The sequence below is a fragment of the Ornithodoros turicata genome, chromosome 6 (genome assembly GCF_037126465.1).
Source record: "Ornithodoros turicata isolate Travis chromosome 6, ASM3712646v1, whole genome shotgun sequence".
Lineage (NCBI taxonomy): Eukaryota > Metazoa > Arthropoda > Arachnida > Ixodida > Argasidae > Ornithodoros > Ornithodoros turicata.
Genome location: NC_088206.1, coordinates 72,379,807 through 72,400,022, shown reverse-complemented (window position 1 = coordinate 72,400,022; position 20,216 = coordinate 72,379,807). Strand labels below are relative to the sequence as shown.

The 20,216-nt window shown below is 46.3% G+C and overlaps 1 protein-coding gene across 2 annotated transcripts in view; it reads left to right on the top strand.

The window, feature by feature from the left end:
• LOC135397303 (neuroglobin-like) overlaps positions 1–19,752 on the top strand; it is a 156,399-nt gene extending 136,647 nt beyond the window's left edge. For both annotated transcript variants that reach the window (XM_064628785.1, XM_064628784.1), the window contains exons 2-4: positions 1,940–2,097; positions 12,996–13,227; positions 19,179–19,752. In XM_064628785.1, coding sequence (XP_064484855.1) covers positions 1,943–2,097; positions 12,996–13,227; positions 19,179–19,391 — 600 coding nt within the window. In that variant the 5' untranslated portion in view covers positions 1,940–1,942 and the 3' untranslated portion in view covers positions 19,392–19,752. The remainder of the gene's footprint in view (positions 1–1,939; positions 2,098–12,995; positions 13,228–19,178) is intronic.
• The last annotated feature ends 464 nt before the right edge of the window (positions 19,753–20,216 follow it).

Below are 20,216 nucleotides of genomic sequence, written 5' to 3'. Positions count from 1 at the left end.
AGACACTCAACTCACTATCGTATACCGTGCTATCCCGATTCTGCATTTTCTTAAATACTTTTTTTACTACTTCAGTACAGTCGAGCATTAAAAAACTACACTCTAATATTCCGTCTGTCACTGTTTCATCCTCTATACATGAGCTTCAGTCTGTTCTTCAATTGTTTTATTTGTCCAACATGTAAAACTTGTAGCATGTAACGCACACTAACGGTAACGCAGTCATACCAAGCAGGACACTAGGTATGAAATGTTTCATTTTATGCACTTGTATATCGGAACTGCGTCATAGGCTCGTAATTGTTACGTCACGTCGCTTGCTGTTTGTGTTAGGCGCATGCAATGTAGTTTTGAAAGCCGTGATTGACGAGCAATGCGCAGTTTGGCGCGACTGCGACACAGTGTTGCCCGTAATTCTCAATTTTAATTTACTAAAAAAAACTATGTGCGCAGTTGGGACGAGAATTATGACATAAGAGTATGAGGGCTCAGGCTATCGAAGAGATACATTTTCTGTGATCGCAGCTCTACAGCTTTGCAGTAGCGTTACCTCCCACACTATATAAGTATCCTGCTCGACGAGGTCATTTCTAGATTAATTTCTTGCTCGTACATCGATAGAGTGGAACCGCCTTCGCGGTGCCATCACCTCCATTACCAACGTCAAGCAATTGCAATTTAATTTTAAGCAATTTAAGAACTGTTTTGTGCGATTATTTCTATGCATAGCCATTTTCATTCTACATGTGGTACACTTGTGCTGTCATTTTTTGCTCTTTAATAGACTCAAACCCTTCATTTTTTATTCTCATACACGTATCTGTGCAACTTGTTCAATTCAATTTCCGCAATTTTGTTCATGTGGACTTAATTTTGAAATATTTTTGTATGCTGCTTATATTAAAATATTTTTACCAATTGTTAACCACTCCCCTCTGTATTGCCTCACGGCCCTGAGGGTATAAATAAGCAAATAAATAAACCTATACACAGATACACTGCAACCATCCCACACGGACCACAAGCGACATCTCTAAGCACGATCCACGAGCCAAGCCAAGACCAGAAGACACGAGTCCATCCGAGATGTGCTCGGTCCCCATCGCATCCCTCCGGACCCTACTCACCCAATCGTAATCGACCCAAAGCGAACTTGGACATCGTTTTCTGCTTCCTAGCGAGAAATGGGTGGACAGCAAAAGAAGAGCAAAGCCACTGGTCACCTACGAAGAAAGAGAGACGGAAGATAAAAAAAGTGAAGTATGTCAATCAATGAAGATTGGCGTCGCCAACTGGGAGCGCCATAATGAACCAGTCAGCGTGAAGGAATCTCACCAATAGAAGAGGGAAGAAACAAGACGAATGTCGTTAACGGAAATCGAATATCGGTGTTCGATAGTTCCCGAAGTTGTCATTATGTGTAACTTTCTGTAAGGAAGTCCACGTGGACGAAGCGAAAAGATTCAGGGTGTGAGTGAAAGAAAAGTGCTGTCGTCGTCGCGGTACATGCTTCAGAATGATTAGTGAACGGAGGTGACGCAGTTGATGAACAAAGCATCGCATGATTTGACTAGGTATAGCGCGTTCCACTTTATGGCCAACCTCTTCCCTGATATGAGAGAAATGACGACCGACATCGCATATTATTGCAACTTTGTCAACTGAAGACATTCAACGTGTGAATGGGACAGTCTCCCAATATGGAGAGGGAAAGGCGGAACATAAAAATATTGTCATAAAAATAATTCTCAAACGGTAGGCGCATATTTTTTAACGGATGTTCAAAGAAGAACAGAAAGGGTTAGACACAGATTTAGCGCGACAATCGTTCGGTGCTTCTGGTGTCTTTCGATTTCGGCCTCGTTTTCTTTCGATTCATTTTGTATTCAGATTGGATACAGATTGCATTCACACTGGATCTCGCCTTCTTTTTTTTCAGATTATGGGATACGGCGTGAGCAGGCAATCAGTTCTCCGCGGCGAAGTGGAATCTGACCTGGGAAGTGCTCTTACACCACGCCAGGCGGAGCTAGTACGGTCGACGTGGGCCATAGTCTCGCAAGATCTCGCTGGAACGGGAGTCGTGGTTTTCAAAAGGTACGCGCACGTGTACACGTCGTATTTGCGCACTACGCGCGTCACTATCATACTGACACGAATATGCTGCAAGCGCCACCTGTGGCGCGCAAGGGCTCATGGGAACTTCGAACGTCCTTAAGTATTACGAGACGACCAGAGGCGGTGGTAAAAGAACATTCCCGGATGTGGGGCAGCATCTGCTGGGGTAAACCATGACCGAAGCAGACGACAGAGCAGTGTCCCTCATAGTTCCCATGCTGCTTTGCACGCGCGCTTGGCGGCGCGCGCATCTTTTTAAAATCGTATATTAGATACGGTGCTCGCAAGAAAAACAGAAAAATATTACCGTTTTATTTCGTACAGCAAAAGAACTCAATACCTGAGATATTAGCTGTTATCAGTGAACGTTTTGTTTTTTATAGATTTCTCAAGGAATAGCACGCCTTCACAAATTGCGGTCTCGCGAAAAAGTAGGCGACGTCATCACGCGCGCGCACGTTCGCAGGAGCCTTCGCAACAAACGCAGGCGTCATCGAATGCGCATAAAAGTAAATGTGAAGTTGGATGTAAATTCAAAGTAAAGTCCCCGCTATCAAATTCAATATGGAAGTCAACGTACTCGCTAGGAAATGTTCGAGAAGAGTACGAAACACACATTTTCAATTCACTTTTATTTCCGTTATGCTAGGAAATTTTGCGGTGCACTTCCAGAAAAAGCACGACGTACGGGATGTCAAGTGTGTTTGAAGAACCGCAAGGTATACCTCTGAACTGCCTGTAAGTCCGCCTTAAGGCGGACTCACTTCATAAGGAAGTCTGTGGGGAATTTCTGTTCGCAAGGTTCCCGTAAATCTCGCTAAATTTCTCTAAAATCTCGAAGCAAGTACAGGCGTGTTCTCATCGAGTTTATCTAGGGAATGACACATTTTTGAATGCCTGACGCGATCCACTGCTTTTTGGCGAATGAAAGTTTCTCAGATTTTCAATACCATGGGAGTATATAAGAGATTCAACAAAATCGCATCTCTCGGCGCGCCCGCCCGCGATATTTGGGCCAAAATGATGTCATTCCCTAGAGTAGCAGTCGGGGAATTGATTGCAAAGAACAAATTCGACGAGCTTGCTGTAGTTTTCCAGATCCCTGCGAACGAAAATAATGGCTTTGACGTTTGCTATCATGTTCTGCAAGCTGGCGCCGATGACATTACTTCCTTAAAGCGCGGGCGGGAAGAAGGCAAAGCGAAGAAAACAATTTTGCGACGGTGCAGCCAAGCCTCTCCGGAAGCGAACGTCAACTAGACCGCATGAGTCCGCCTTAAGCGTACATGAAAGTGCTAATCATGGAATGCGTCCGAAAGGTATACAAGCACTCTTCCTGGAACGCACCTCGAATGTGAAAATGACTGTAAGCAATGCGTGAAGTACCCAGTAAAGCCCGAAGTAATCACGTTGAAGTGCGCTTCGAGCATAGTACAAAGCACTGAGGAGCACTCGAGAGAAATTTTGATCCACTCGTCTCGAGTCTCACTTTGACGCTTACACCGAAGTGCCGTAGAATAAAAGAAATCCCACCGAAAAGACCTCACAGAGATTCCTCTCCGACGCATAGCATGACGTCCCGTTAAGCGCCATTCGGCCGTTATGAATACGAAAGTGCCCAAGTTCCGCTCGAATGCGCCGGCGTAACCAACGACGATACAGGAAGCTTCCCTAGGCTATACATTACGACCTGCGTGGTTTCTCTTTATGTACGCTTCCACGCATTATCTGCTTGCATACACCAGCATGCATCGTGCGGTCCTCTTCGCCGGTAAAATTGCGGTCACTCCAGGGTTCGGCCCAAAATAGCCCCTTCATGGGTAGCATCGATTAGACTCTCCTGTTGGCTGGCAAAGCTTATCTGGATTTGTGCTTCCAGTGGCGGCGGTCATTGCTTATAAAATATATGGATTTGGCGTTTGGTGATGGATTAAAAAAGTGTTTGCGACGTACGGGTGTTTACGTAGTAGCGAGTGCCGCTGACAGTGACACAGAGAAGTGTCAGTAGAGAGGCTGTGACAAGGCTGTGAGAGACTCGGAGCAAAGGCTTAATGCTTCGGATGCGCCGAAATAGAAAAGCGAAGATGCACTGGTATAATACCTTGAAGGTATTAAAGATGTTCCGTTATAAAAGCGAGCTACTGGAACTCCAACTGGTTGAAGTACCAGGCATGACTTGCAAGTATCCTGAGAGACTATGACGGTACGCAGCAAAAACATATTGATTTTGCATTAGGTAATACCTCCATATCGCGTTTAAAGGGTCAGAGATCGCATTGAGACGCAGTACAAAACTTAGCTTTGCAGTGATTGGTTCAAACACTCGAAATACTGAAAAAGATACTAAAAACCGTAGTACAGTAACAGACGCCGTAGTATTACCGTAGTAGTATACAATGCGTACAGAGTACGCTGTATACCCACTACAAGTGTAATAAACCGAAAGTATCGCAATAAACTATAAAGATCAAAATGTTCTGTCTCGTTAACAATAAGTACCAAGCTGTACAAGCTCTGGCTTTTATGACTGACAAAAAATAGCAGTCCACGCAGGAAAGCACTCCTCAGCGTCATTAACCTACACCGTACCGTGGTAAAATATTCAACTGACATACAACGACATGAAAAAAAAAAAACTGTTTGCTTCTCGAAGGCCGCATTTGTTGTACGCTACGTTAATCTGACATAACAACGTATTCAAGAGGTAAAGCGTATCTGAGCACGGACGTTTCTACCTGAGTCTTTTACGACGGGCGGAAACCATCAGCCCGGAATCAGCGCAGGTATATCGACGTGGCCAATATCTAGCTCAGCATCAGAAGAGACGTAACACGCAAAACATCTGGAAACGTTGCTCCCTCGGCTACGATTACAACTCAGTCTCCCCGAGGCTGTAAAAACTTTACTTCCAACATAAATAAGAGAAGCGCACACTTCAAAGGCAGCACGTATACTCTTTTCATGTTTGCCTTCGGTGGTAAATATTGCACGGGACATTGGAATGGCATCCGATTCAGCTACGCTAGCGTGGGTATAGTCGGGCGCGTTGGTACATCTTATAGTTCAGATAAGAGTGAGTGGTTAGTATAACCATATCCAGCGTCGGTATAGTGACCGGAGTTGGAGGGATGGAAAATCAATTCAGGAACAGCGAGAAATGTGCGTGTCAGGTAATGTAATAGGGTAGCGTTTCATTTTCATATTTGTCCGCGTGCCTCATCCCGCATCGTAGAAAGCGATGGTCTAGAAGAAGATCGATTGGAAGTAGGCCATCGGCGATGCTAGAAAGAGAGCGATTCTTATTGTAAAGTGAACGAAGTAGTATAGAACGAAGAGGGCAGGTTGCAGAGAGAAAAAAAAGAAAGAAAGAAAGAAAGAAAAGAGCTTAGGCGATGTGGTAGAGAAACTGCGCGCTGACACATCATTCGGTCTTCGGTGGAAAAACTGATAGGAAAGAACCGTTCTTCTTCTACGTTCATTTAAAATGAAGAATATTGCTGTCCGTTCCAGGTATGCTTTTTCTCGTAAACTTCTTTTCGTACTTTATGTTACATCAAAAGAGGGAGGAATATGTTTATTATATTTTTAAAAGAAGGAGGGAAAGGTTAGCCTGCGCTACGGCGGCCTGCTGTTCCCTGAAAAGAAAAAAAAAGAAAAGCAAACGAAAACAAACAAACAAAAAGGGAAAAGGAAAGGGGGTAGAAGAGGCTTTTCGTTAAAATGAAACTGAAGGTGCTGTTCGAGGTGCTTTGATGATTCCGGGTAAGTTTCGGTGCAAATTTTGGGTTTTTCGTTCATGTGACGATGCTCTGTCGAGAAAAACTCCGTGTTCATCAATGAGTAAATTGATCAAAGGCACCTTCGTGACGTGATAGACAGCGGTCAACATAGCCAGGAACAAACTTTCTGATCAGGGTAAACACAATATGCGACCCATTCCTCAACGTTTGCCATTGACTTGTGTGTGTTTGGAAGGCCTTCGAATGGAGGAAATTGGCAGGCGGGTGTGGGTGACTGAGACGAGCGCAAGGCGAGAGAACGTTGACAGTGAAGGGGGAAGAGGTGGGAAGACAACGCAAGAAATTGGGGAGGGGAAGAAAGTAGGGAAAGGGCGAGAGGAAAAGTTGGGAAGTTGTTAGGAAAACATCTAGGTAGAAGGGGGGGGGGACAGTGGTGGCCAGGTAGAAAAAAGATATAGGGCAGGGATGGAGAAGTAGGAAGGTGTTGAGGGTAAACAACTGGGGACAGTTAGTGAAGATAAAGGTAATTGTAAGAGGAAAAAAGGGGAAGACGAGATGGCGGAAAAAGAGGTGCGACGAGGCGCGGGAAGTGGCGACGCGAGGATCGAAACAAGAGACGAAACTTGGAAGAAGGGACAATATGGATAGAAGGTGGGAAGACAACGAAAGAAAATTGAGAGAGAGAGTGAGGAAGAGTATGGGAAATAAAGGGAGGGGAAAGTTAGGCGAAGCTGTCGGCCAGGAAGGAAGAGTGTGGTGGGCAGGCACACTATAGACGAGACGAAGAAGACTATAGATGAGAAGAAGAAAAAAAGAAATGAGGTTGGGATAAAAGTAGGGAAGGCGTTGAGGGTAAATAGTTCGGGAGAGTTAACGAATGTAATGGGGAAAGTGAAATGAGAAAAGGAGAGACCAGAAGAGGGGGAAAGACAGTGAGGGGAGCTTTAGGGAAATGTGGGTGGAAAGAAAGGGAAGTCAAATACCGAGATAGTGTAGAGAAGAAGCAGATAGTATTAGGGAAGTATACATCCTTCTAATGGCGTTCCTTCTTCTTACCGACGCCTTCTTCTCCGGGCATGTAGTGACCAAACTCATTTGCTGGGCATCTCTCTCTTTGTAACCACTTCCGGGGCAACTACAACAAGACGACAGAGCCGTTGTTCTCTCATTTCCGCAGAGCACTCTCCCCCTGCTGTTTCCCCCGTGTCAACCACGCTCCTTTCGATTTCCCCGCAGAAAAGAAAAAAAAAGACCGACTCTGGAATGCGAAGAGGTTGCTGTCCGCCATCCTCCTCTCCAATGTCCTTTCCTGCTGTATTCGGTAAGGCGAAACAGCTTCGAATTCAACAAGAATATTTCGGTCTGCCTTTGACGCACGAGGTTTCGCCCGCGAGTGGCTCAAATATAGCCTGGGTTCATTTAGTTTCTCTGTCAGGTGTCGGTTCGTCTCGTGTCTGAATAATGCAGCAGGTGAGGGTTCTGCACGCGGGCAATTATGATGCCGTCTGCCACGTCGATTGCCGCGATGTCATCTGCCGCCCCGGAAGTGCGAACCGCTGTAGCGCAACGCATCATGCGGAGTTATAGTGTGCCAAGGAAATTACCGCGATGTCGTCTGTCAAATACAAAGCTGCCATCGCGCCTACTAGCACCGTAAGTCGTCGGCAAAAGAGAAGGACCGCCACAGGGGCATCTGCTAGAAAGATTGTTCTGGACACTTCTGCTATAAAGACTGCCACCGTGTCATCTACTAAACTTTCAGTAGATTGTACCCTGCATATACGATGTCGACGCCAGACGTTTTCCTCGGAACAATACTAAAGCACCCTTGTTATCGCGCTAGATATTCGCCGTTGCCGAAACACGGCCACTTTCACTGTGCAGACACTGTACAGAACAACCCATCGGAGGAAAGCAGGCTATGGGCAAAAGAACAAAAAGGGAAGAAAGGATAATAGAAGAAGACGTAACCAACTGTACGTGTTTGCCGATGGCAATACCTGGCCCTCGTATCGTCTATTTCCTATATGGTCGTTTACTCGGCGAGATTAGGTCAATATTTGACTGCCGCAGTGCCCTAATCAGATTACCCCGAAATTCATTCGTCCTTTTCTTGCCAGTTCCGATTCGCTTTACCGTCCATGCTTCTGCTGCTCGTACAGATGCCACGAGTAGAAACAAGTTCACTCTGCCGAGTCGACGCATTTCGTGCAGTCAGAAAAATCCAATCGTCACAAATCCTATCGGTATTTGCGGGGACGCAGTCTACGCATGTGATATACGGCCAGCAGTCTCATCACAACCATAAAGTATATAATAACATGATATAAATGTGATTGAACACCTTCTTATGAAGGTTTTTTTCGACCGTGATCACACGTTGGTCTTGAGTCCCCCTGAATTCACTCTTGTCTTACGTGAGCCTTATTTCCCCTAGCCGCCCTAGGCCTAGTCTAGGATTTGTCTGTGACTAGAAGGCCTTTTGAGGCTAAACAAGGTGTTCTGACTAATAGAGCTTTTTAGAAAAGCAAGCGCAACCTGTGGCACGCAAGGACTCATGGGAACTTAAAGCGCCTTAAAGCATTACGAGAGGTAGAAGAAGAAGAAGAAGAAGAACATTCCCGGTGGGCGAAACAGTAGCGCCAGCCGGGGTAAACCATAACTGAAGCCATACTGAAGCAGACGACAGAGCAGTGTCCCTCAGAGTTCCCATGCTTCTTTGCGCCGCGCGCATCTTTTTAAAATTGTCTATTGAGGACGTAAGTAAGCCCGCCAATCACAACCGCGCTTCTAGCTGACGTAACCATGGATACAAGCCGCCCTCAGTACCAGCAACAGCCACTGGCTGCATTCCTTTGAAATCATCCGCGGCACGGCGATTCACTAAAGCAGACGACACCGGACCTTTCAGTGACGCGTAGTGGGAGAGAAAGAGAGAGGAGGTTGCGAGCAGGCCTTGTCTTGTGTAGCTGCCGTTGTTGGTGCCCCTCCTGGCACGAAAGATTGATTTCGTGTTAGCACCGCGAGGAAGCTGTGGCCGGACGGAGAGAGGAGGTCAGTATAGGCATTCCTGGGCCGACTTCAAGAGGAATTGTGCCGTCTGGAAAGTCTGTCGGGAAAACGCAGGAAAAAACTTCAGAGAGTAAAGCGGGTGGTAGGATTTCGAACCTGTCACCTCCCAGTGTTTTGTCATTACCTTGAAACTCTCACCAAAGAGCGGATGCTAAGTCCACTCGGCAACTTCTCACGCGCGGCTCACGGCATCACGGCTCAATCTCTCATGTGTCCGGTAGACCCAAATTTGTCATTTTCTTTCCCTGCCCGTCTATTACGCCATTTTACCTCCCTCCTGCGTAGACTCAGTCTCAATGTGGCTTTCACCCCGCAATTCAAGTGCATCATCAGATGCTGTGACACAAGCCTCTGTCTCACCTGCGGTGCCGTGGCGACCACCCAGCACATTCTTATGCAATGTGCACTCTACTGCCCGCAAAGGCGGATATTGTGTGATGAGCTTGCCCGTATCAGCAAGATGCCGCTCAGTTTAGCTGCACTCATTGGCCCCTATGAAGATCCTGTGCTCCATCGTCGGGTTCATGAACTTCCTGACGTCCACTGGATTGCTCCAGACGCTTTAGTTCTTTCTCGTGTTTTCATCCTTCCTTCATCATCTTCACATAATGTTCCACGTGCAATGGGGTAGGGTACCGCACCACCGAGGTGAAACACCCCATCTCATCGTCATCATTTATTGTTGTCGTTGTTGTCGGCAACTCTTCTTGTTCACACGTCAAAAATTAGCCGTCCCCGAACCCATGTGCCTTTAAAAAGGTGATATGGGTAGTTTAATGTCGTTTTCCTTTTCCTTTATTTCCTTTTCTTTCTTTTCCGTTTTCTCTTTTTCTTTTTGTGGAATACAAGACGGCTCTTTTCCTGGCTAACTATTTCTTTCTTTTTTCTTAATAAACATATACCCCCACCCCCCACCCCCACCCCCTTAAAAAGAAATCCGCCATACTTTTTTTTTTTTTTTTGCCCGAACAAGAATCACTTCGGATGCCGAAGGGAGGGGAAACGGAGCAGGTGTGAAAGCTCGCACGAAATAAAGATGGCGGCGTAAACACGTCAGGAATTACTTGCCCAATCCCTCCCAATCGCTACGTCTTCATGTGACAAGCTTTCTTTCCCATTCATCCCCATAGAGAATGGCAAGTGTGTCATATATCGCAATTGTATCCACACTGTCTCTCCCTAGAGAGCGCAACAAAGACCGTCGGAACATGAGAATAGAAAAGCTCGTCGGGGCATCCATTACACTGGGACAACGTCTATCTAGACCGTTGCCACAACTCATATTTACCCGTCGCCTGCTGGTGTAATCTCGCTGTCATCGGCACCATCTATTAATTTGACGTCCAATAGAAATCGCTCATACGTGACGTTCAAAGTGCCGGAACGTGATTGGCCTTCTAGTGGAGGGGGGGAGGGATGGGATTTATGGCACGGTTATAACGATATTCTGCGGAGTGCTTCCGTGTACTGACGATCCTCGTAGCTTGTGTCGATATGTAGTTTGTAGAAGGCGGTACCGCTGCTAGAGAAACTATGTTGCAAGGAGAGGAGCGTTCGCTCGTTAATGATACACTGTAAAAACAGAACTTCACCGCATGGCACGCTGTGCTCCAACCATTGCCGCGAATGATAGGGTTATCGCCTCTGATTCGAAGAGAGAGTGGGGCGTACGCCTTTTTGTGGCAATTTCCATATATCTAAATTGCCACAAAAAGGCGTACGCTCCCCTCTCTGTTCGAATCAGAAGCGATAACCCTATCATTCGCGGCAATGGTTGTCTCACAGAGTGCCATGCGGTGAAGTTCTGTTTTTACAGTGTAGCGTCAGAGTCCCGCTAAAGAGTTGAAGGTGCTGGGGTCGATTCCCAACACACGCAGTGTTGCCCGAGGCAGACATGTACAAGATACTCAAAAATGTATTTAAGATAAGATAATAAATACTGACGTTAGAACGTAATTTAGATAGAGTATAAATACATGGAAATTAAAGTAATTAAGATAGAGTACGAAATACTTAAAAAAGTATTTGAAATACAATTAAGATACTACATATTTATCCTTGAACGCAAAAAGTCACCAGTCACTGGTCAATGCGGCGAGTCGCCGCAATGTGACATGAATCACCTAAAACCCGCGTACTATGCAAGCTGTCCCTGTGTGATAGGAGTCATCTAAACACAAGTCCCAAAAAGATGATAAAGAGATATCATATAACTCCACTAAGTATATGTGACCCAGAACAAATCAAACTTTAAGCAGGTCCCTGCTCGGCGTGGTCAGAATTGGGCGTTACCACGTCAGGGCACACATAATAGAACCCTCACCCGCCCAGGATTAGTACATACGGGGCAAGATCTCTAAATGGAGACTTTCAAGGAGGGCCAATGTCCGGGTCAAGTCCGAGGGATTCAGGGAATTTCCACTGAACAACCAAGATAAACCAAGATAGACGAGACACAGAAAGTTTGAGAGGGAGATCCAAAATATGTAATTAGAGTATTGAGTAGAAAATACCATAAAATGTATTTTAAATAGAGTACAAATACACAAAACAAAAAGTATTGAGTAGAGTACCAAAATACCGCAAACTGTTTTTAAAATACAGTATTTTAAATACAATACTCCAAATATGTACAAGTCTGGCCCGAGGTTTCCCCTAGGATTTTCGTAAGACTTTCCGTGTGGGGGCCAGTTCCCCGTCAAGGCGACCCAGGGCGCACACTAACCCCACCCGTCTTTCTCCTGTCCATTCTGCTCTTTTCCGTCCATCTGTCCATGTCTTTATAAACGTAGTTCGTGGCCACAATCGCTTCGCGGTGCTAACGCAGAATTCGAATATTAAAAGCCGACCAACCAAGCAACAAATAAATATCCTGACTACAGATTAGAAAACAAACATCGTCCCTCACCTTCTCAACTCACGAAGACAGAGACCTGCATCCCCGCGGCCTTACTGCAGAGTACAAGCCCGCGTCCTATTTATAGAACATAATGCAGCAGCTGCACTACCAACGTATATCTAGACAGATAGAAGTGCTGGAGAGCTTGGCCGGAATCCGGAGCAACGCGTTAATTCCATTACCGTCCGTGTGTGGCGCTCTGAGAGTCAGAAATTGCGCATTCCCGGTAATAATTGAGGAAGGCCGTTCCTATAGTATTCGCCACACACACACGGTCCCTTCATAATGAACGGCTCTATCATCGCCTCCAAGGGATAATTCATTCAAGTGGCCACGCACATCCCTAGTGACCATATCGATGCTCAGCGTGGTAGGCGAAGAATAGGCCGAAGTTTCGCGGCCGTATTGCTGAGGTTGTCAGTGAGATAATCAGAGATAATCGATTCCGGTTACGCCCGCTGTAGAGGGTCAGGCGCCTTTGTCAAGGATTTTCCCTTTTGCACCTGAACCTGAGAAGAAAAATGAAATAATACTAATAATAAATAATAATAATCGGGGTCTAAGTAACGAAGGACTTTTGAGGGACTTTTTGTTAGGCATAACTTAGGAGCAATAAATCATATTAGTGACGTTATAGTATCGGGATTCGATTATGAGAAGTTCAAAAATCATTAAAACAGTGAATAAATATCTCCGAAAACATTAGCAGATTACAATAAAACAAAACTGTGCATGGTTTAACTATTCGGACCCGGAAACTTTTTTTCTCCGTTTCGTTGAACACACGTGAAAACCGGCGCACTGAATTTTTGCATTCCTATGCTTCGCCACACTACAGTTGTGCTCTGCGGAAAAGTCAACTTTAAAGCGCTTCCTACGCAATCCGTTCGAGCTGCGAAAGGTAGAAATAGCTAACGTTTCTTGCCACTCTTTAAGCTGCAGAGAGATGCAGCTTCTTAGGAACAGCTAACTAGGAAACTTCTAACTTAGGAAACTTCTTAGGAAACTTCTAACTTAGGAAACAGCTCTCAGGCAACAAAACTGTTGCTGCCAGTGTCGGCACTCTCATTTGCGAATCAATCCTGGTACGCAGATGTTCCAATGCAACGACGATTTCCAAAACAAACAATCTCTAACCTTTTCGCATTTTGTGATTCTCTGTATAGGTTACTGACGCGGTACCCCGAGTTATGTCGGCTGTTTCGAAAGTTCATGACGCTTAGGGAAGACGGCACGTACGACTGGGACATGGAAGGCCTCCAGCGTCACGCACTCTTGGTCATGCAAGGCTTAGAGGCTGCGGTGGAAAACTTGGATGACAGCAGAGTCCTGGGAGACATCCTCTACGAGCTGGGTAGGAAGCATGCACGTTTCAACGTCCACGAAGATATGTTCGATGTAGGTATCTCGCTTCTTATTTTGTTTTAATTGACGTCTTGGTGTACGTGCTGGCTTCTGTCAATATTGATGAGTGAAATTTTTCTCAGCTTATAAAAAAAAAAAAAAACGTGTATCTATATCATTATGTTGCGCACTAAGATCTCAGTGGACGTGCTGGCTCGGTGGACACTTTCACTCTTGCCTCCTGTAAGATGCCACCGTGCCAGAATATCTCGCATAGTGTGAAAGGTATGCAGAATGAAAATACCGATTTACTGAACTATCATAAAAAAATAAATTTTAACGCTAATTTCCAACCTTTCATTATAAGACATTTTCTTCACTAAAATATTCACTGTTGGATCTTTTGACGCGTTGAATCATCTTGGAGGTGCCGCAACCAGAATCACAAAAACAAAACAAAAAGAAACACAAAATAACGCATGACTCTTTTGGACGCTTACAAACGCGTAGAAATAAAAAAAATAAAATTAAGGTCCAGTGATTTCCTCTCTTGGTCACACAATCGTAAGACTTTCGTAAAAATATGCCCGCTGATGCTGACGCCATCCCAAAGCCCGAAGCTGCTGTGCTGTTCCGACCAGCACGTGCCTCACAATCGGCTCTATAATCTCATAGCGAGTCGACTACCCCTTTAGACGGGACTGCGCACGTGCTAGTAAACACCATAGATGGCGCAGGGGTAGCAGCACGTACACGTGCCAGCAAGGAATATCAGAGGACGAAACTGCAACCAACGGGGGTGAGATGCATTAGTTTGAAAGGATTATTTGCTAAATGGAGAGCGCCGGGGTCCAATTAACGTTGTGCTACCAGCGTGAAAATAGAGTGGAGCGAAAGTATATTGTCATTGACTGTTGCGAAACTGACGTCCTCCTGCCACGAATCAATAACGGTGATTAAAAGGGGCGGTACAGACAAAGTGATTATATAGCTTGGGAAACTCAAACAAATGCGAGCATAATGAGGGAAACTCGGTTAACTTCTCTTTTCGAAAACAAAATCAAGTCGGAGAGAGTGTGTGTGCTTGTTGCCAGAATTGGTTACTGGCAGGTTACTATAGTACATGTCACAGTGTTGCCTGTAGATTAGATTAGATAGAAAAGTGCGTCCTCGGTGTGAATTTGTTTCTGAGTACCCTCTGTCGTGAACGTGATGTCACGTTGTAAGTGCCAATTCTCTTCGTGCAAAGCGTATTGTTTTTTTTTTTTTAGCATAAGCGCTTAATGTTTAACTAGTCAAAATTTTCACAACAGTTTTATAGCCTTAGCTGCTTCTGCGCCACAAAACCTCAATCATCATCATCATCTCTTCGTGTTAAGGGTGATATCTACGTCTGACATGTCACCCCAGCCTCCATGAGCCCCCATGCAACCCCATATTATGTGTGTTGTGGGCATACGGCCCTAAATAGCTTTTAAGTTATGCCTCGTTGCTCTTGCGGTAGTTTTGTTTTTATAATAAATTAAATGATTTACGATTATGACATAATAATGATAGGTCATAATAATGAATAAATATTTCATGGCACATATATCGCAAGGTGCGATATATGTGCCCCAGGAGCTCTATGGGGCACAGGCACCAGACTCCAGGAGGACTGGGGTTTGGTGACAAGAACAAGCTTAAACTTATCAAACCCCAGTCCTGTCGAAGGCAGCGCTGACTGCCGAAACGTCGACCCCTATCCCTATATATGTTAATAAACGTCCCTTTGTGTTTACCTGTCACCTGTTTGTCGTCTTCTGATTTTTCCTGCTTATTTCACTCTCGTGGTTAATCGTCCTCCTAAGCCTTTGAATATACTTTGAATGAAGGAGAAATTGCCGAAGCTCTGTGGCTGCACGTTGAGCATATGTTTATAATTGGATCGTGCACTCCCAGCCGAGGACAGCTGTTTCGCTCTACGAGTACTTGGAGCTCGTCAGCCCGACGCAGGGAAGTGGCACGATCTTGGGTCGGCGCTAACAGTGTGTCTCGGGGAGACGTCGGCGTTCCACGGTGACGGCGCCGTCTGTGGAGGCCGGAGTGCAAGCCAGCAAGTACATATACAAAGGAAAAATAGCCGAAGCTCTGTGGCTGCGGCCTGGCATAGTGACGGGCGTCCTCTTCCACGAAGTTTCTTACGCAGAACGAATTACAAAAACTCACGACCTCGTGCGTTTTCTTCAAGAAACGGGCCTCGCGGAAAGGACGTACTAGTGCACCTCAGTCCCATCAGTATCGTTCATACTGCCTATGCCAGGTCCCCCAAGGTCGCCATTTTCCCATGTATTTGTTCCTATCCCGATGCGTGCAATGCCGGAGGCCGCCCTTAGATACCCCATTGTTACCAGACGTTGGCTTGCGTTTGATTGTAGCGCGCTAAAGATCCAGTTGAAGCACAGTCCAAGCCAGGCCAAGTCACCGAAGGAGAAATGGACGACTGCGCCTGCGGCGCCAGTGGCGGCGCCTGGTACGACAGGTACGCTATGTGATGCACGCAGCCGTGCACTAGATCCTTCCGATCGCTCAACACGTTTAAAAATGGGACCAAAAAGTGAAACACGACACAGAAAGTTGTTATACGCGTTTTATTTGGACATATAAACATTCGCGCATTTATTTGGACATTCGCAGAAACAACAAAAACATTTTGCCGCTAAACTTAGCGCGCTGAAGTGATTCGGAACGGCAACAGTGGGGTATCTAGTGGCGGCCTTCTTAGTTGCACGCTTTTCCGAGGTGAGTTGGGGGGACCTGGCCTATGCCCCTCGCTTTGAAATCGTCAACTCTCTCGTCCCTCTTTTTTTTTTTTTTTTTTTTGCTATAGTCGTGACCATGCCCACTCGTGTGCGGCCAACAACGGCAAGCTACATCGACATCGACCCCCGCCCCGCCCCTCGTTTTTAAAGAGTGTCGATGTACAGCATGATTTTTTTCACCTGCTTTTATGTCAGGAACAGTATTACCTTAACGACCACAGTGCGCTTCTCCCAGCAGACAACTTCGTCGAACAGTTCTCCCGCGAGTGATCCCACAATTAAGGGAAGAAACATTATACAGAACGAAAACCGGCCAGTTAAGTCCGCGAATCCATCAGACGGGGCTTCATTTAGGATAATGACTAGAAGGGCTGTTCCGCGTTTGTTTTCGCGGGAGGATTGTGTTCCTGCTTTACAGGCATAACAACCCTCCCTGCTCCTTTCGTGTTCTCTTCTTATTTTGTTCTTCGCGCTTCCCTAAACCGCTGTCTTCGGACCGCTCGATTTAATTAAGCGTTGTAGAGCGAAAGCTGGCGCATGATTTTTCTTCGCTGAGCAACATTGACTTGGCAGAGAGGAAGAGAGGAAGGGCAGTCGTAGCCCGGATGAAACACGTGGCGCCATCTGCTCGAGGAGAAGGAAGGCGTCGGTGTCGATGTTGGCAGTAGCCACTTCGCAAGCGGGCGGTATTTTTGTCTCACCTTTTTGAGTGCGAAATTGGATGAAACGGGGAAACTGGGGGTAAGCTTCTGCATTTTTGAGCTATTGGGAGCGAGATTAGGAGACGAAGGCGTTCTTTGTATCCCGGTTTTTATCCCCGTGGAGGAGGATACCTAATGTTTACGCCTTCTGCCAAGTTTCGCTCGATTTACTTTCGGTTCCTGTTGGCGGATGTCTGCTGTAAAGGCAGCTTCTTGTAGCGCTCCAGTGCTTGCACGTGAAGTTAACTTGCGTCGGCAAACACTTGCGTCGACATTTTAACAAATGTTTTAAGCATTTCGCTCGCGTTTGTCTCCACAGGAGAGCTACAGTGTCTTCCATCCGCAGTCTTCGTCATACCTAGATACGGTACTGAAGGGGGTTTATCCCGTTATTATGCATGTATTCTAGGGCGCAAGAAACACAACCTAAGCAAGAGACTAAAAAAGAAAAAGCGGGAACAAAGCAACGTCGCATGATGCACGTTATCTATTAAAGGCTACTTTGGTCGATGCGATACATTGCGTCCAGAATATCGAAGGAAAAAGAATTATTTCTCTACGCGTCGTAGTTGGCGCGATAGAAACCCTCGAACACGGTTCGTCGTCAAGGTCTGACGTCAGAGAAGCCAGAGCCATACCCATTGGTTTTCGAAAGCACGTGACCTGACCCGTGACTGCCTCACTGGCAGGGATACCTGTCGTCGCTGTCAGCTGGATGTGTGGCGGTATTTTGCAGCTTCCTACAAAAAACTATGTTTTGCAGTGACGGTTTCCTACAGTTCACGTCCATGCATATAACTTTGGGCGAAGTGTCCCAACCACTGTTCAATGCTGTGTATGATTATGTACCAGGGAGCGCAACGAACGGATTACGTGTCGTATAGGAGACACACCCGGGGCGCCCACGATCAGAGCTTCTCGTGGCAAATCATATTTTCCAGAACGCAAACATTATTTGCCTGGTGAGGTGAAGCCATGTTTCCTTTCCACATGTTCGTCTGTGTCGTACATTGCCAGAAGTTTCGCCTCGGGCAGGGTGAGGTCTGGAAACTGCGGGCGACTTCTTTCTTTCTTTCTTTCTTCCTTCTTTTTTCTCATAGCGGGTGGAAGCTCTTTGGTTTTGTTATCGAAGCTGTGTTTGTTGCTGGGCGTCCTCGTACGCTGTCAGACATATGTCGGCATAGTTCCCTTAGAAGTCGGCCCAGGACGCACATTCCCTCCAGGGCGCTTAGTCGTGACGTAGCCCACCTCTGTGAGGTCGAAAACGGCAAGCTCTTTCACCACCACCACCACCACCTCTGTTTCAGAAGTAGGTAGTATAGAAGGAGTGTTCAGAATAGGATTTCCGCTAAGATAGTAGACATCCGTGGTGTCTTGTTATAAGATGGTGCTCGGTAAGTTTTATGTGAGGGGCTGTATACCGTTCGTAGGACGTTATCCCACTCTGTTCGTGTTTCTAAAAAAAAATGATTGCAGCGCTTTGCGTAGTATTTACAATATCTTGGGAAATTGAATACGTTCATTCTGCTCGATGGTTGTTAATATTAGTTGTTCTCGCACATAGAACATATATTCGTATGTACCCAAACCGAATAACGGCATGACAACATGAAAAGCTTTCACGTGGCAGGAAAATGAAAAGCAAGCCGCAACCAAGCCACGCCAAGTCAAGTCCTTCACGAAGATCTTTAGAAATGTGACGTCAGTTAAATAAAATCTATGCCAACGGTTGTTCAGCTCGCGCGACCCGTACGCCATCGGCTCCATCGAGAGGAGAGTCGCTGGGAGTCGATTCTCGAGCACCTCTACTGTTGAATCCTGGAATTATAGAACGGGTGTCGGTGCCATGTGGATATGACGTCACGAGAGCCGCCGTTTTCGCCCACCAAGAGTCGCCTATCTCGTTTCTCGAGTTGCTGGAGTCCAATAAACGAACGCAACCAACGGGGAATATTGCGTGGATGAAAAATAAATAAGGGCGATTAATGTAATCAATTCGATGACAATGCGTTAGCATTAGACATTCGTCTCACTTCTATTGCTTCTTATACGGAAATACCTAGACCACACCACACCACACCACACCATACACCACATACAGACATGACACATATGAAATAAGCCACACGACATGATACGCAAACTCAGTCGCTCGCAAAACTCTCGGAGAACGCACGAGACATGTCCAGAGACGAGGCGCAACTGACGACGACTCAAGCTCCAGCAGCCATCGCTCTGCGCTTCCACGTGACGGAGAAGAGCGAATCAGCTTGCGTAGCTCTGCCTGATTCGCTCTTCTCCCTCGGATGCCGCGCTATACACGGACACTACGACGCAGGCGTTTCTTCAGAATGGGGCTTCTAATGCTAACGCATTAATATATCTTGAACTATACAATCATATCCAACATCCACATCCAGGAGTGAAATGTCATCGTCATTATGTACTTGTTGCTGGATGAGGATCACGATCCTGATTAACACTTTGTTTCTTTCACTTGCAGAAACTATGGCACGCTCTTAAATTTGGGCTGGAAGACGCCCTTCAAGACAAGTTCAACCGCGAGGTGGCGCAGGCGTGGTTCATTATCTTCCGCTTCCTCTGTCGAAAGATCATCGACGGCATGCTGGAACACAGAGCCAAAATGGCCGAAGAGAAAGCTAAACAGGAAGTGACGCAAGACAATAAACCGCCTCCGGAAAAGAACAAACGTTAGCCGACAGAGGACGCCACGCGTTGCATCACGCGGGCGTGACGCCCTCCTGCTGCGTCATACCGCACACCACGTCACTCCCGGGTGACTGCGCCGTGTGCAGCACTTACAGCTTGTGGAAGCTATTGCGGAAAGTGACCACGACCACAGCAATTTCCTTGTGTCGAGCAGATGTGTGTGTGTGCGTGCGTGCATGGGAAGCTTAACTGTGATTGGTTGGCTTTATGGTGACGACTACGTTCGCGTTATCGATGCTGCTTGTGACATTACCCGTGTGGCGTTTTCATGTTCGACCACTCCTGACTATACCAGTTTGTATCACTATATTGTTGACATATTTACATAAAGTATATACACACGCGAATTGGCAGATTTTGGCAAACTTGTATTAACAACAGGAGGATTGTACAGATAAAGAGAAACCTAGGAGAGATCATATGGCTGTTGCGTACGTACGACGTGAGTGTTACGTTGTTAAGTCTCAGTATGAAGAGGCTGTTGTACTCTGGCTGTTGTAAGGAATGCAATGTGACTGGAATGTAAGGAATGGGACTACCTATACTATACTATCACCAGCTCGGGTGGCGTAGTGGTTAAGATGATCGCCTTCCACGCCTAGACTGGAAGGTGACGCGGGTTCGATACCCGTCACCGGTTGTGCCGTCTGAGGTTTTCCCTGGGTTTTCTGGCCGACTTTCCAGACGAATGTTGGCACAGTTCCCCCTGAAGTCGGCCCCGGACGCATACTAATCCCCCTGTCCCCTTTTCGCTTTCTTTCTTTCGTTTTTTTTTCGTTTTCTTTCTTGCCGCCTTCTTTCCTTTTTTCGT